Consider the following 15,554-nt stretch of genomic DNA (forward strand, 5'->3'; position numbering starts at 1 on the left):
CGGTGGTTGCCAGAAGGTGGAGATAAAGGGGAAGCGGAGTAACGGCTAAAGACTAGCAGTTTCTTTTGAGGTTGATGGAAATGTTTTGTAATTTGAAAGCAGTGATGGTTGCACATCTCTGTTGACTATACTAACAGCTACTGAAGTATACACAAAAATATGAACTTTATGAATTACATCTCATTTAAAAAATAAATTTTAATATTTTATTTATTTATTTATTCATGAGAGACAGAGAGAGAGAAGCAGGCTCCTGCAGGGAGCCCAACGTGGGACTTGATTGGTGGGACTTGATTGCGAGACCCCAGGATCACACCTGGGGCCAAATGCAGTGCTTAACGGCTGAGCCACCCAGGCTGCCCATTAAAACTTTTAAAGCATAAAAAGATGGTAACTCTTTCAAAGAAGCATGAAGAACCTAAAAAATGACAAATCAGGGAAAGAGGTAGAAAAAAAATGACACACAAAATAGAAAATAATTATTACTGAACCAGCTGACTGGTGGCAAGAACAAAAAGGATTTATTACCATAATATAATAAAAACAAAAATGCTTAAGATGAAAGATGAACATTTCCAAAGGCATTTTCTAATATGAAGGTTTGTTATCCAGTAGCCATTAGGGGAGGATTAGAATTTCTACCAGGTAACAGTAAATAAGAATCTATCAAAGATATGGTAGGTGTGTATATACATATATGTGTTATTGACAATATTACACAATCATAAAAAAAAGAATGAGATCTTGCCATCTGTGACAACATAGATGGGCCTAGAGAGTATATGCTCAGTGAATGAGATCAGACAAAGAAAGCAAGTGTCATGGGATTTCCCTTTTATGTGCAATCTAAAATACAAAACATAACAAAAAGAGATTAATAAATACAGAGAACAAACTGGTGGATGCCAGAGGGGACAGCGTGGGCAGAAGGGTGAAATAGGTGAAGAGGAATTAAGAGAAACAAACATGCAACTACAAAATAAGTCACAGATAAAAAGTACAATAGAGGAAATAAAGTCAATGATACTGTAATAATGCTGTATGGTGACTCCACATCTCACAGTGAGCACCAAGTGACGTGCAGATCTGTGTCATCACTACAGGGTGTGCCTGAACCTAATGTAACACTGCATGTGACTCCTGCTTCAATGAGAAAGTTTACAAAAACCTATCAGGAAGCTTTTGGCACAGTTGTGACTTGAGGCAAGAGAAGAGGTCCAGCAAGATTCAAATTTTCCTGCAGCCTTCATATTTTGTGTGTAAACACCTTCCCCATCCTTCCGGCTAAGAGTAAGGTATTGGATTCCCAGAAACAGGAAGTTCTTTAAGAAGATTCCCACCTAGTTTTCTCTGATGATCATAAGGGTACATACAGGCTTTATCAGTAGCAGCCTCAGTTGTCACAGAAAATGGACTTGTTTCCTGAGAAAAACATTTCCATCTCTCCAAAATTAAGAGGTGGACGAGATAAGATACTAGTGAGGAAAACACACGATTCTCAAAAGAGGCTTTTTTTTTTGAGTGAGTGAGAAGACGTACATGTGAGAGAGCTCGAGCAGGAGGAGGAGCAGAGGGAGAGGGAGAAGCAGACGCCCGCCGAGCAGGGAGCCCGACGTGAGGCTCAGTCCCAGGACCCCGGGATCATGACCTGAGCCGAAGGCAGACGCTTAACCCACTGAGCGCCCCCAGGGGCCCCCTGAAAAATGATTTTAAGAGCCTGTAACTTCTAATGATGCTGGGGACATAAAGCAGTAAGACTGCGGGATCAGGCTGTTTCCACTACTTCTGCCCTCTCCTCTGAGGCTCCAGGTATCACCCTCTCTGCGGACTCCAAGGCCACCCTAGGAGCTGTGGGGCCCCGGCGTCCTGGCAGAGGGAAGGCCAGGTCCCGCTGCCCGCCATTGATAGCGTCTCCCTCTCCCTCCGTGCCACACCTGCTCCTAGCAACCCCTCCCCATCTCTCTCGATGCTGCCTCGACCTCACCTCCCGCCATCAGCAGCTCCCTTCTGGCTTCTGCAAAAAAATTCTGAATTCGCACTCCTGCTGAACTCCTGGGTTTTCCCCATCCCCAGTCTCCTCCACAAAGTAGCCACGTCAGTCTTTCTAAAGTGTAAATGAAATTGTCTCCCTTCCCTCTAAAAAAATCTTTGCGGAAAAAAAAAAATCTTTGCAGACCCTCAAGATCCGGTCCATTCTTGCCGGGCATTCAGTGCTTCTTGCCTGCCCTGGCATGCCCGCCCGGTGTGTGGAGTCCTCCCGTCTCCCCTCCTTAGTCCCAGCTGTCATGGAGAGCGTGCAGTTTCCCTAAGCCCAGCTGCCTGTTGCTTCCACATCCCTACACACAGCCTTCTTTCTGGCCCACGACCTTCCTCCACCCCACCCCTCAGCATCTGGCCTGGTTAACTGGCTTCCTAGCTCAGCCAAGATGTCACTCCCGGGAAGCCTTTCCCACCACTTGCCCTGCCCTACTTCATGGGATCAGAGACACTCTATGCTGACCTCTGTTCTAGCAAATGCTTTCTCAATGTGGGAAGCTTGGCACACAGTAGGTGCTCAGCAAACACCTGTCTCCATGCTGTTCCTCATGATCCTTCTGATTGACTCACGCAGCTGGTATCACAAATGTCATGGAGCACACGGTAAGAGGATGGCCTAGGAAAATGTTCACCCTGATACCTCAACAGGGTGGGCTACAGACAGATTCAAACCACAGCTAAAGAGGTGATGCCTGTTGAAGCTGGACGACAGGGGCAGGGAGGGGCAGCGTACTACTCTCATTACTTGTCCATGTTGGACTTTTCCAGAAGTGAAACAAACTGAACCAGACCAAACAACAATCCTGGCTACAGATGCAGCACCACTTGGAGGACCGTCTTGAGCTACAGGTGTATGCCCAGCCCTTGTGGACAAAGGAGCGGATTAGAGGATCATACCCTGAATTCTGTTGTCAAAAAACACATATGTGGTTTGGTCATCTTGAATTTTCTTCCATTCAATCCTGGGGTCAGTCGTCTGTGAATCTGTAATGATACAGGATAGTTCCACACCTAATGAGAAAAAAAAAGAACTCTCAGAGACTGTGAAACAATTTTATGATCACTTGTGTACCTGGACCCTGCAGCTATGGCTCATTTTAGGTAGTCTTGCATGTGGGTCAAAAACTCCATCTCCTAAAAAAAAAAAAAAAAAAAAAAAAAAAAAAAAAAAAATCCACCTCCAGGCTCCAAGTGACTTTAAGAAAAGATGAATTTTAGCCAGAAAAATAACAGACAATTAAGCGAGGACTCTTACTAATCAGAGCACACGCTTGCCCCTCACACACGCTTGTGTGTAAGCAAGCTGCTCTGTGCCTACATATCCAGGCAGGCGCTGGGTGCTGGCGGGTGCAGAACCAGCACACTTCCCTGCCGGCCCGCGGAGGCACGCTGCACCACACAGGGCACATGGCACACCGCGCGCAAGGCCGAGGAGCCAGCCACCCCCGAACATCTGTGTGGCCCTGTACGGCGGCAGGCGCGGGCGGAGTTGGCTGCCAGTGCCCGTTAGGTGGTGCCCGTTCCCCTGGGAGGCTCCCCTGCACTCACTTTCAAACTCCTGGACCACTGGGGTCCGGTTGCTGGACTTGAGATTCACGGCCCCGGTCAAGCAACCTGAAGGGAAAGAATAAGGTCACGTCAGAGACAAGGCAACTCGAAAACAGCAGAGAACCCTCCCCCACTTCTACGTAGACGACAGCCACGAACCACAGAGATTTGGTGTTTTATAACAAAGCCAGGTCTCTTAGATACAGCAAGCTGACTGCTCTCTGTCGACCGGACCTCACCGGGATGAACCAACCAGAAGCCTTCTGAGAATGTAGTTCCAGAACATAACCGCCCTGGAGCTTTAAAGACTCTTCCTCTAAGAATTTCCTTCTTGCTCAGTCGTTATTAATCCTGTCAACATCTTTCATCCAGACCCTAGAGAGCCTTCTTGTCATTCCTGCCTCCTGCATCTCTGCTGCCCCGTAACCATGTGACCCAGTGAGGCCCACCCATCAGGAAGCTTTCACTAGGGGCACCCGCGTGGCTCAGGTGGTTAAGCGCTCAACTCTTGATTTCAGCTCAGGACATGATCTGGGAGTCCTGGAATCGAGTCCCCTGTGGGGCTCCCCACTCAATGGGGAGTCAGCTTGTGTCCCTCCCTCTGCTCCTCCCCACCTCATTCACACTCTCCCTCTAAAATAAATTTTAAAAAAAATTTAAGTTTTCACTAGTTTTTGGTAAAATGAGAAAAATAACAATTTTCATGAAGCTAAGTTGAAACAGGTATTGATGAAATCAGGATATGCTAATCACATGGCAAACCCTCTTAAAACTAGCATCTGACTCCCCATGTCTTTCAACAAACATTAAAACCAGTTTATCGTGGTCTCAAGTATCTTACTTTTTTTTTTTCTTGCAGAAGATCAAGTAGGTACACCGACCTCCCTCCCCCCAAAAATGTCATGCTTCAGCTACCTGGCCTCTGGGAAAATACGCATTCCCCAAAGAAGGCTTCCTACACAACCCTCGTGAGGGTCTCTGGATCTCAGCTCACTATCCCAGCTACAGCAACAGGAGGAGACGCGTACCCCACCTCCTTGTGTATTAGGTGGGGTGTGGGTCACAACTATCCGTTCCTTCCCCTTTTTAAATCTTATTCGGTTCGGTTACATGTGTGCCTTCCAAGTATACATTTTGATCCTTTCTTTCTTATTTAGTAAGACCTCATTAATTATAGCAAAAGCCATAGAAATCTACTAAAAGGGAGGAAAAATCACAAGTATAATACATACACCTGAGTTGCTACTCATTTTTATAACACTGACTTCTACAAAAGGCTGTAGAACCAGGACAAGGAAAGATCATTTTATTTTGATTAACTGTGGGCCACTCCTTTTGAGAATCAGAAACACATCCCATGTATGTGCAGCACCTTCAACTTCTTCAATCTGAAAGCTCCCAGGGACCCACCAGTAAGGAGTAATAACTGATGCTTTGAAGATCCACCAAGGCCACACAGGTTCTAAGGAAATGACCACAGACTGCTCTTTCAGTGTGATCACTAGAATTTCGATGAGACCATGAAACTCTGGTTCCCAAGGCCCATGACCAGGAACCAGCTTCCAACCCAGAGTCCACTGAAGGCGCCTTTGAGGTAACTCACGAGAGCTTCACGCAACTGGATAATAAACAACCAGAGAACGCCATCTGACCCTTTTCTTTAATAGGCATGATGTTAAGAGAAATTAAGAATGCACTGGAGAGTTCTGTCACCACAAAAACAGAGAGGAACGGCAGATGAGCTCACTTATCAAAATGGTGGGAACACTAGAGTTGGTAACGAGTGCATTGGAGGACAAAGAGGTGAAGGCTGAAGTCATTCTAGTGTCTGTGACACTGTTGAATTTTTATGAAGGCCAACTGACACACATTCTTTACAACAAACCTCTGGTGTGAACTAAGCCAGTGTGCTTCCTATAACCTCAAAGAAGATAAGGCAACACAGCTCCAGACAATGGAAATAATCCCCCTTCAATCCCTCTACTCTGCAGCAAAGAGGCGAAGGCACTATACGCCTCAACGAAGGCTCGGCCAGAACCCCTCCGACCCAACTCCCTGGGTAAGTTGCACAGGCAGCTGCCCGCGCCCATCCTGGGAGACAGGATGTCCCAACGAGATTGAACAACAGAGGACCACTCAAGCAAGTGGAGCTCTAGCCCAGGTGAGGACTCCCCACAGCAGGACCCAGGTCAGATGGGGTCCCATGCTGAGAGTCCTCCCTCAGAGTCCTCCTTCTATTCTTAAATAACTGTATTATTATTATTATTATTATGAAACAAGTCTTAAACTTACAAATTTTTGCCGCCGCCTCATTTACCTACTGCCACTAGCCCAGATCCCATTTTAAAATACAGATGACCCTTGAACAGCACGGTTTGAGCTGCACAGGTCCACTTACAGGTGGATTAAGGCTGATGGCAAAGGCCACAGGGTATTTACTTCTAGCTGCCCATCCCCCTCCACAGCATAATCAACGGCCAGTGGTGCATAATCAACGGCCAGTGGTGCAGAAGTCACACTTGCTGCCCTCTGAGAACCCAGGGAGGGGAGGCCATGGGGCCCATGGGAGGCCTAGAACAAGACAGGGCTGCAGGTTGCTCATGTGCCAACAGGGTGGTCCAGTTGAGCGCCCAGGGCTTGTGGGTAGAGGCAGACCTGTAGCAGAAGAACACATCCAGAGGGTCCCCTGTGGGCCGGGCTCCGGGCTGCCCTGGGTCCCTCCTGGCCCAGCGCTGACCTGCCCCCGAAGCTGCTGATGGTTACAGCCAGCACTATGTGGCAGGTGGGTCAGCTGTCCTCCACCTCCAGGCTGCATCGGAGACCACCAGGCCATGGAGTAGCACCACCCTGGGGCCAGGCCCGCCGCCAACACCCCCCCCCGCCCCCATCCTGGCCCCTCCTGGAGAATGTTTTAAAATAAATACCTATACAGTGCCGTAAATATACTCTCTTATTTTAACATTTTCTTTCCTCCAGCTTACTTTATAAGAATACAGCATATAGTACACGTAGCATATAGAATACGAGGTTGTCGGGCAGCCCGGGTGGCTCAGCGGTTTAGCACCTGCCTTCGGCCCAGGGAGTGATCCTGGAGACCCGGGATCGAGTCCCACATCGGGCTCCCTGCATAGAGCCTGCTTGTGTCTCTGCCTCTCTCTCTCTCTCTCTCATTAATAAATAAATTTTTAAAAATATGAGGCTATCAACTATTTGTCAGAGGTGAGGCTTCCAGTCAACAGCAGGTTAAGTTTTGGGGGAGTCAAAAGTTATGGGATTTTCAACTCTGGGAGGGGGATGGGGAGTGGGGGCAGGCACTATTAGCCCCATGTTGTCCAGCACCTTGAGTAAAAGAAAGCGCTATGAGGACTAGCACAAGCCTAACTCTTAGAGGCATCACCAGAAGCAGCTCAGCTGGAGTACCATCCCAATGGAACCAGTTGGGAAATGGGGGCCAGAAGCCAGCCCTGAAGTGGTGGCTGCTAAAGTTTAATTGTGCACACACAACCCCCGTGCTACCAAAACTCACAAAGAGATTACACTACTTAATACTGAACAAAGGGGTTTTAGGAAGGAGAAAAGGCGGGGGGGGGGGGATCTATGATAGCATCTATCACATGCTCTTGTCCCTATTTCGTATCGATCTTGGTTATCAGACTAAGCTTTTTAGGATAAGCCATTCATTCATCAATTTTTACGTAGCATCTGTTATATACCTGATACAGGCCTAAACATTACAGATGATACATGAATAAAACAAGTATAAATCCATGTTCTCATGGAGTTTACATTCTAGTATAAAAAAACAAGTATTATTCGGTTTACTCATCTTTACCTCTTCAACTCTAACACTGAATGGCTTTTAGTAGGTACCTGGAAAGTGTTTCCTGAATAAATCAAGGTACATTTTTTGAGTTCTGTACTGATTTCCTTGAGCTTTCCAAAAAATCACTTAATTGAATTCAGTTTTCTCACAGAGCTATAGTGTGGTCACTCTTTTCTTCATCCTGCCAAAGAATATATTATTACATCTTGGACTTGGAAGGGATCTAAGATATGTGCAGTTGTCTGTTTCTTTTCAAAACCTCCTAACCAAATTTAAGACTCCCCTCTAGGACAGTTGTGTACGTCCAAAGCATATTATGGTTTCAGTATGTGGTCATTAAAATTCAAAAAATCTGGGGTGCCCTCATGGCTCAGTTAAGCATCCAGCTCTTGATGTTGGCTCACGTCATGACTTCAGGGTCCTGGGATCAAGCCCCATGTTAGGCTTGTGCTCACTGTGGAGTCTGCTGGTCCCTCTCCCTCTGCTCTGCCCCATCTTTCTCTCAAAATCTTTTTAAAATTTTTCAGTAAATCTTTCACGCAATTTCCTCCACTTGTCCTATTGTACAGAATTATAGCACAATTATCAAAACTGGAAAACTGACATGTAGAAAAGACGTGTACGGTTCTATGTCGTTTTATTGCATGGGAAGATTCCTGTAATTACCACAATTAATATACAGAACTATTTAAAAAAAGGCACCTACTGTTCCATCATCACGAAGATCTCCTCACGTGACCCCTTACAGTCACATCTACCCCCTCACCATCTGTTACCCCTACCAACCACTGATCTATCTCCACAAGAGATAGATCACTTAGAGACATAAAAATAATACATATAAACGGAAATACACCATAGGTGACCTTTTGAGACTGACTTCCATTCAGCATAATGCCCTTTGGATTCACCCAACTGAGGTGTGAGGACAGTTCATTTCTTCCCATTGCTGCGTAGTAGTGCTAGGCATGGACGTACCAGTTTAACCACTCACCCTTTAAGATAGCTGGGTTGTTGCCACTGTGGAGCTGTTCTGAATACCTCAGCAGTGGGGAGTGTCTGCTCTCCCGACCCAACTGAAGGTTAGTAGGTTCAGAAAATGAGAGTCAGGGTGACGTAAAGATTTTCTCTGTACTGAATGTGGTATTTTCATCTCAACAAGACATCGAAGCTGAATGTGAGACAGGGTGCTCCTCCCCTTATACCCTTTCTTTTCTACGTATAATATACAGGAGTGGTCCAGTTTTTCCACATTCTTATCATTACTATTTTTTTATTTTATTCTGGTAAAATATACATAACACAAAATTCACCACTTTAAACACTTTCGTATAATTTGGTGGCATTAAGGATATTCCAGATGTTGTGCAACTGCCACTATCCATTTTCACAAGTTGTTCATCATCCTAACAGAAACTGTATACCAATTAAAGAGAGACTCCCCATTTCCTGCAAACCCCAGGTGCTGGCTCCATGAATTCGCTTATTCTAGGTGCCGCATGCAAGCAGAATCCTAGTGCGTATTTACCGCCTCTTGTTTACCCGTCCATCATTCATCAACAGATGGGATGTTTCTACCTTTTGGCTACTGTGAATAATGCTGCTATGAACCACGGAGTACAGGCATCAGAGTCCTGGCTTTCAACTCTTTTGTGTACATATTTAAGAGTTTAATTCCTGGACCATATGGTAATTTTATGTGTGACTGAGGAACTGCTAAACTTTACTGCTGTGGCTACACCATTTTATGACCCCATCAGCAATGCCCATAAGGGTTTTAACTTCTCCACGTCCTCACCAAAATTTCTAATTTTCCAGGTTTTGTTTTTTACTTTTAATAATAGCCATCCTGATGAGTGTGAAGTAGTATCTCACTGTTATTTTGATTTGCATTTTCCTAAACTGGAAGATGTTGCCCATCTACTCATGTTCTTATTGGTCATTTGTAGATCCTCTTTGGAGCAATGTTTATTCAAATCCTTTGCCTTTTTTTTTAAAGTAGGTTGTTTTTTCATTGTTGAGTTGTAGGGGTTCTTTATATATTCTGGATCTCAATCCTTTATTATATATATATATATGTTTTGCAAATATTTTCTCCCATTCTGTTTTACTTTTATAGTGTCCTTTGATTTACAGAAGTTTTTAAGATATTATTTATTCATGAGAGACACACAGAGGCAGAGACACAGGCAGAAAGAGAAGCAGGCTCCATGCAGGGAGCCCGACGTGGGACTCGATCCCAGGACCTGGGGTCATGCCCAGAGATAAGGGCAGACGCTCAACCGCTGAGCCATGCAGGTGCCCCAATTCACAAAAGTTTTTAATTTTGATGGAGTCCAATATATTTTTTCTTTTGCTGCCTGTGCTTTTGGTGTCCTATCCACGGCATACCAAATCCAGTGTCATGAAGATTTTCCCCAATGTTTTCTTCAGAGAATTTTAGTTTTAGATCTTATATTTAATAGCCTTTCATCTATTTTAAGTTATTTTCGTGTAAGGTAAGGGCCCAAATTCATTATTTAGAATGTGCATATTTAGTTTTCCCAGCACTATTTTTTGAAAAGACTATTCTTCCCCATTCAACAGTCTTAGCACCTTTGCTGAAGATTAGTTCACCCCGCATGCGAGAGTTTATTTCAGGGCTCTCTATTCTGCTCCACTTGGCTCACATGCCTCCGCTAGGCCAGCACCACACTGTTTTAATTACTGTAGCTTCATAGTATGTTTTGCAAACAGGAAATGTGAGTCTTCCAATTTTGTTCTTTTTCAAGATGACTTCAGCAATTTTGGGTCCCTTGAGATCCCATATAAATTTCAAGATGGTTTTTTATATTTCAGAAAAGAACAACTTTGGGATTTTGAAAGAGACTACATGGAAATGTAGATTCCTTTGGGTAGTGTTAACAATTTTGTTTTCTAATCCATAAACCCAGAATTCACTCCACTTATTTGTATCTTCTTTAATTTCAACAACGTTTTGCAGTTTTCAGGGTATGAGTCTTTCACTTCCTGGATTAAATTTATTCCTAAATATTTTCTTTTTGTTGCTATTATAAATAGGATTGTTTTCATAATTTCCTTTTCTGTATGTTCACTGTTAATGTATAGAAATGAAAATTACTTTTTATGTTGCATGGCTTTTTTGTTTTGTCTGCCTTGTTATTAGCTCTAGGCTACTCCCTTTATCTCTTTATCCTTTATCTCTTCCTTTTTTTCTCTTCTTTTGTTTTTGGAGTAATCTTTAAGGTTTCCTACAAATAAGATCACATTATGAATAGAGATAATTTTACTTCTTTCTTTCCAATATTGTTTTACTTCTTCTTTTCCAATATGGATACCTTCTACTTCTTTCTGTTGTCTAACCACTCTGGCTAGAAATTCCAAAATTATGTAGAATAGAAATGATGAATGTAGGTATCCTGGTCTTGTTCCTGATCTGAGGGGAAATCCAGTCTTTCATCATTACTTATGACATTAGCTATGGGTTTTTCATATATATGTGTGTGTGTGTGTGTGTGTGTGTGTGTGTGTGTGTGTGTGTGACTTCTATATATATATATGGTTTGCTGTTTTTTTTTTTTACCATGTTGAGGATGTTTCTTCTACTCCTAACTTATTGTGCTTTTGTTATGAAGGGTGCTAAATCTTGTCAAATGCTTTTACCGCATCAATTGAGATGATCATGTGGTTCTTTGATTTTATTCTATTAATCTGGTTACTACCTTAATTGATTTTCATATGTTGAATAATTCTTGCATTCTGGAAGCAAATTCCATTCACTCATGGTGTATAGTCCTTCAAATATGTTATGGAATTTAGTTTGCTAATACTTTTTGTAATATTTTTGAGTCACTATTAAGGAATACTGGTCTATGGTTTTCTTACAGTGTCTTTGTCAGGTGTTCATATCAGGGTAATGCTGGCTTTACAGAATGAATTAGAAGGAATCCTCTTCAATTTTTTGGAATAGTTTGACAAGATTGATGTTTTTCTTTAAATGTTTGTAGAATTCACCAGTGAAGTCATCTGGTCAGAGTTTTTCTTTGTTTTTGATTATGCATTCAATCTCCTTACTAGTCATAAATCTATTCAGATTTTCTAGTTCTTAATGATTAAGTTTTGGTATTGCTTGTTTCTGGCCACTTGTCAATTTGCTGTTGTACACCTGTTCACAGTATTCTTTCATAATCCTATTTCTGTAAAATCAGTTGTTACCCCCCCCCCACTTTCTTTTCTGATTTTAGTAATTCAAACCTTATTTCTTTCTTAGTCAATCTAGTTACACTTCATCAATTTTGTTTATCTTTTCAAAGAAGTATTTTATTTTCATTGATTTCTATTATTTTTCTATTCTCTTTTTTATTAATTTCTGCTCTAATCTTTATGATTTCCTATCTTCTGCTGGTTTGGGGTTTAGTTTATTCTTCTTTTCCCAGTTTCTTAGGGTATAACATTGCTATTGATTTTAGGCCTTTCTATATTGAAATTTTTTGTGCTTTAGGTCTTCATACTGCTTTCTCTTAATCCCATAAATTTTGGTATATTGTGTTTTCATTTGTCTCAAGGTATTTTCTAATTTACTTTGTAACATCTTTGCTCCATTGGTTACGAGTGTGTTCATTTCCATCTATCTGTAAATTTTCTAGTTTTAGTTATTTACTTCTAGTTTCATTCCATTGTGACTCGAAAAGATACTTTATATGGTTTAATTTTTTAAATTAAGACTTGTTTGGCTTAATATATAATCAATCCTAGAGAATGTTCTATGTGTACTTGTGAAAAATGTGTATTCTGCTGTTGCTGTGTATAGTGTCCTGTATTTGTTAGGTCCAAGTGGTTCATTATATTGTTCAAGTCCTGTATTTCTTTATTGATCTTTTATCTTGTTTATCCATTATCAAAAGTGGGCACTAAAATCTCCAATTATTGTTGAACTATTTCTCCCTCCAATCCTGCCAATGTTGGCTTCATATACTATGGGGCTCAAGTGTCTGATGCACACATTTGTAACTGTTATATATTATCTTACTATTACTGACATTCTTTGCCTCTTGTAACAGTTTTTGACTTAAAGTCTATTTTGTCTTTCGGTTACTATTTGCACAGAACGTATTTTCTCACCCTTCCAGCCCACTGTGTTTAGATCTAAAGGGAGTGTCTTATGGATAGCAAGCAGCTGAATCATTTATTTATCCTGTCAATCTCTGCCTTTGATGAAGAGTTTAACCCATTTATAATGTAATTAACTAATAATGAACTTGTATCTATTTTGCTACTTGCTTTCTGTGTGTATTATTTTTTGTTCCTCATTTCTTCCACTGCTGTTTTTTTTTTTTTTTTAATTTATGATAGGCAAACAGTGAGAGAGAGAGAGAGGCAGAGACATAGGCAGAGGGAGAGCAGGCTCCATGCACTGGGAGCCCGACATGGGATTCGATCCCGGGTCCCCAGGATCGCACCCTGGGCCAAAGGCAGGCGCCAAACCACTGCGCCACCCAGGGATCCCCCACTGCTGCTTTTTTTCAGTGTTTTGTTTTTGGGGAGTGACACATTTTGATTTCCTTCTCATTTTCTTCAGTGTAAACTCTATAGGTATAATCCTTGTGGTTAAGACTCCTAACTCTGGGAAATGAACTAGGGGTGGTGGAAGGGGAGGAGGGCGGGGGATGGGGGTGAATGGGTGATGGGCACTGAGGGGGGCACTTGACAGGATGAGCACTGGGTGTTATTCTGTATGTTGGCAAATTGAACACCAATAAAAAATAAATTTATTATTAAAAAATATATATATATAATCCTTGTGGCTATCATGGGTTTATTATAACATCCTAAAATGAGAAGAAATTTGAACTGATACCAACTTAACTTCAGCTGTACGCAAAAATTCTATTCTGTCCTTCCCTTTATGTTATTGTTGACACAAATTACATCTTTACAGGTTGTATGCCTTACCAATAACATAGATTTAAAATTATTTTTATGCATTGTCTTTTAGATTCTGTAGAAAATTAAAAGTGCAGTTACATACCAAAATTATAATAAGACTAGCTTTTATATTTGTGTAATTATCTCTACTGGAGATCTTTGTATCTTCATACAGATTTGAGTTAGTGTTTTTTTTTTTTCATTTCAACCTGAAGGATTCCCTCTAATGTTTTTATGTAGAACAGATAATGAACTCCCTCGGGTTTTCTGAAACTGTCTTAATTTCTCCCTCATTTCTGAAGGTCAGTTTTGGCAGATCTAAAAATTTCAGTTTACAGTGTTTCCAGTGCAGCAGTTTAGTGCCGCCTGCAGCCCAGGGTGTGGTCCTGGAAACCCTGGATCGAGTCCTACATCAGGCTCTCTGTATGATGCCTGCTTCTCCCTCTGCCTGTGTCTCTGCCTCTCTCTCTCTCTCTCTATGAATAAATAAATAAAATCTTTTAAAAAATACAGTGTTCTTCCTTCAACACCTTAAATATGCCATCTCACAGTCTTCTAGCTTCCAACATTTCTGGAAAGACATCAGCTGATAACTTTATTGATGATTCCTACTGGTAATCACTTCTGTCTTGCTGCTTTCAAGGTTTTCTTTTGTCTCTGGCTTTTGACAGTTTGACTATAATGCATCTCAGGATGACTCCCCTCGGGTTTATCCTACTTGGAGTTCTTGAAGCTTCTTAAATTTGTAGATTCATGACTTTCATCAAATGGGGGGGGGGAGTTTTCAGCCATTATTTCTCAAAAAAAAAAAATCATTCTGCCTCTTTTTCTCTCTCTTCTCCTGGGACTCCCATAAAGCACATGTTGGTCCACTTGACAGTGTCCCACAAGTCCATCAGGCTCTGTTATCAGCTGAATTGTATGTCCCACCCCCTCTCCCTGACCAAGATTTTGAAGTCCCAGCCCCCAGTACCTCAGAATATGAGTAGATGAGGAGACAGAGCCCTTAAAATGGTGATAAATTAAACCGATGCTATTAGGAGTCCTAATCCAATCTGACTCATTATGTAAGCAGGAAATTAGGACACATAGAATGACGAGCATGTAGAGGAAAGACTATGTGAAGACATGGCAAGAAGGTGGCCATGTACACACCAAGGAGAAGCCTCAAAAGGAACTAAATCTGCTGACACCTTGATCTTGGACTTCTACCTTCCAGAACTGTGAAAAAAATAGATTTTGGTTGTTTAAGCCATTCAATCTCTGGCATTTTGTTATGGCAGCCTAGCAAAATAATACCGGCTATGTTCACTTTTCATTCTCTTTTCTTTCTGCTCCTCAGACATGATTGATAATTTATATCGCCCTATCTTCTGGTTCACTGATTCTTCCTTTTGCCTGCTCAAATATGCTGTTTATCTTCTCCAGTGAATTTTTCATTTCAGTTATTACACTTTTCAACTCCAGAATTTATTTTTATTCCTTTTTACAATTTCTATCTCTCTGTTGTACTTTGATGCTCAAATAATATTTTCCTGATTCCATGTTTTCCCTTAGCTCTCTGAGCATATTAAAGATAAATTATTTAATGTCTTTTTCTACTAAATCTAATGTCTAGGTTTATTTTCGTTCACTTTGTTGAATGTTTATTTGTATGTTTTGCAGGTTTTTTTGAAAATTGGGCATTCAACTATTATAAAACTATTACTCAGGAAATCAGTTTCTCCTTCTCTAGGATTTCCTCTGTGTGTGTGTGTGTGTGTGTGTGTGTGTGTGTGTGTGTGTGTTCAATTATTGCTAAAAACTGTAGCACTCTATTTTGAGAGTTCCAATTTTTTTTTCCTCAAACACTATTCCTTTTTGAGCCTGGTCACTGAGGTTTCTTTACCTTCAATGTTCTGACAGACATTTCCTGTTCTGATAAAGACTTCCTTGAATGCCAAGAGCTCTCTCTCTCTCTCTCTCTCTCTCTCTCACACACACACACACACACACACACACACACACAAGAGAACAGCCACCTTTCCCAAATCTTTGTAGACTGGCTCCATGCAGGGGCACTCCTCCCCTTTCTTAGTTGGTTTTGCTCTGAGTACAGGGATCACCCTAAGATGGAATGCTGTTGCCCTGAAGGTCCTAATTTCCCAGTCTTATCACAGCTTCTCTTCTAAGACAGCATATTGTGTATCTTTATCCAGAATCTCTTCCAGCAATTGTGGGT

General features: G+C 41.9%; 1 protein-coding gene across 1 annotated transcript in view; it reads right to left on the reverse strand.

The window, feature by feature from the left end:
• Positions 1–15,554, reverse strand: part of JAM3 (junctional adhesion molecule 3) — an 81,563-nt gene that overhangs the window by 7,359 nt on the left and 58,650 nt on the right. Inside the window, exons 2-3 of the mRNA XM_072729294.1 lie at positions 3,586–3,651; positions 2,935–3,048 (exon numbers count right to left, since the gene is read on the reverse strand). Of these exons, the coding sequence (XP_072585395.1) occupies positions 2,935–3,048; positions 3,586–3,651 (180 nt within the window). The remainder of the gene's footprint in view (positions 1–2,934; positions 3,049–3,585; positions 3,652–15,554) is intronic.

The sequence above is a fragment of the Vulpes vulpes genome, chromosome 12 (assembly GCF_048418805.1).
Source record: "Vulpes vulpes isolate BD-2025 chromosome 12, VulVul3, whole genome shotgun sequence".
In the NCBI taxonomy this organism is placed as follows: domain Eukaryota; kingdom Metazoa; phylum Chordata; class Mammalia; order Carnivora; family Canidae; genus Vulpes; species Vulpes vulpes.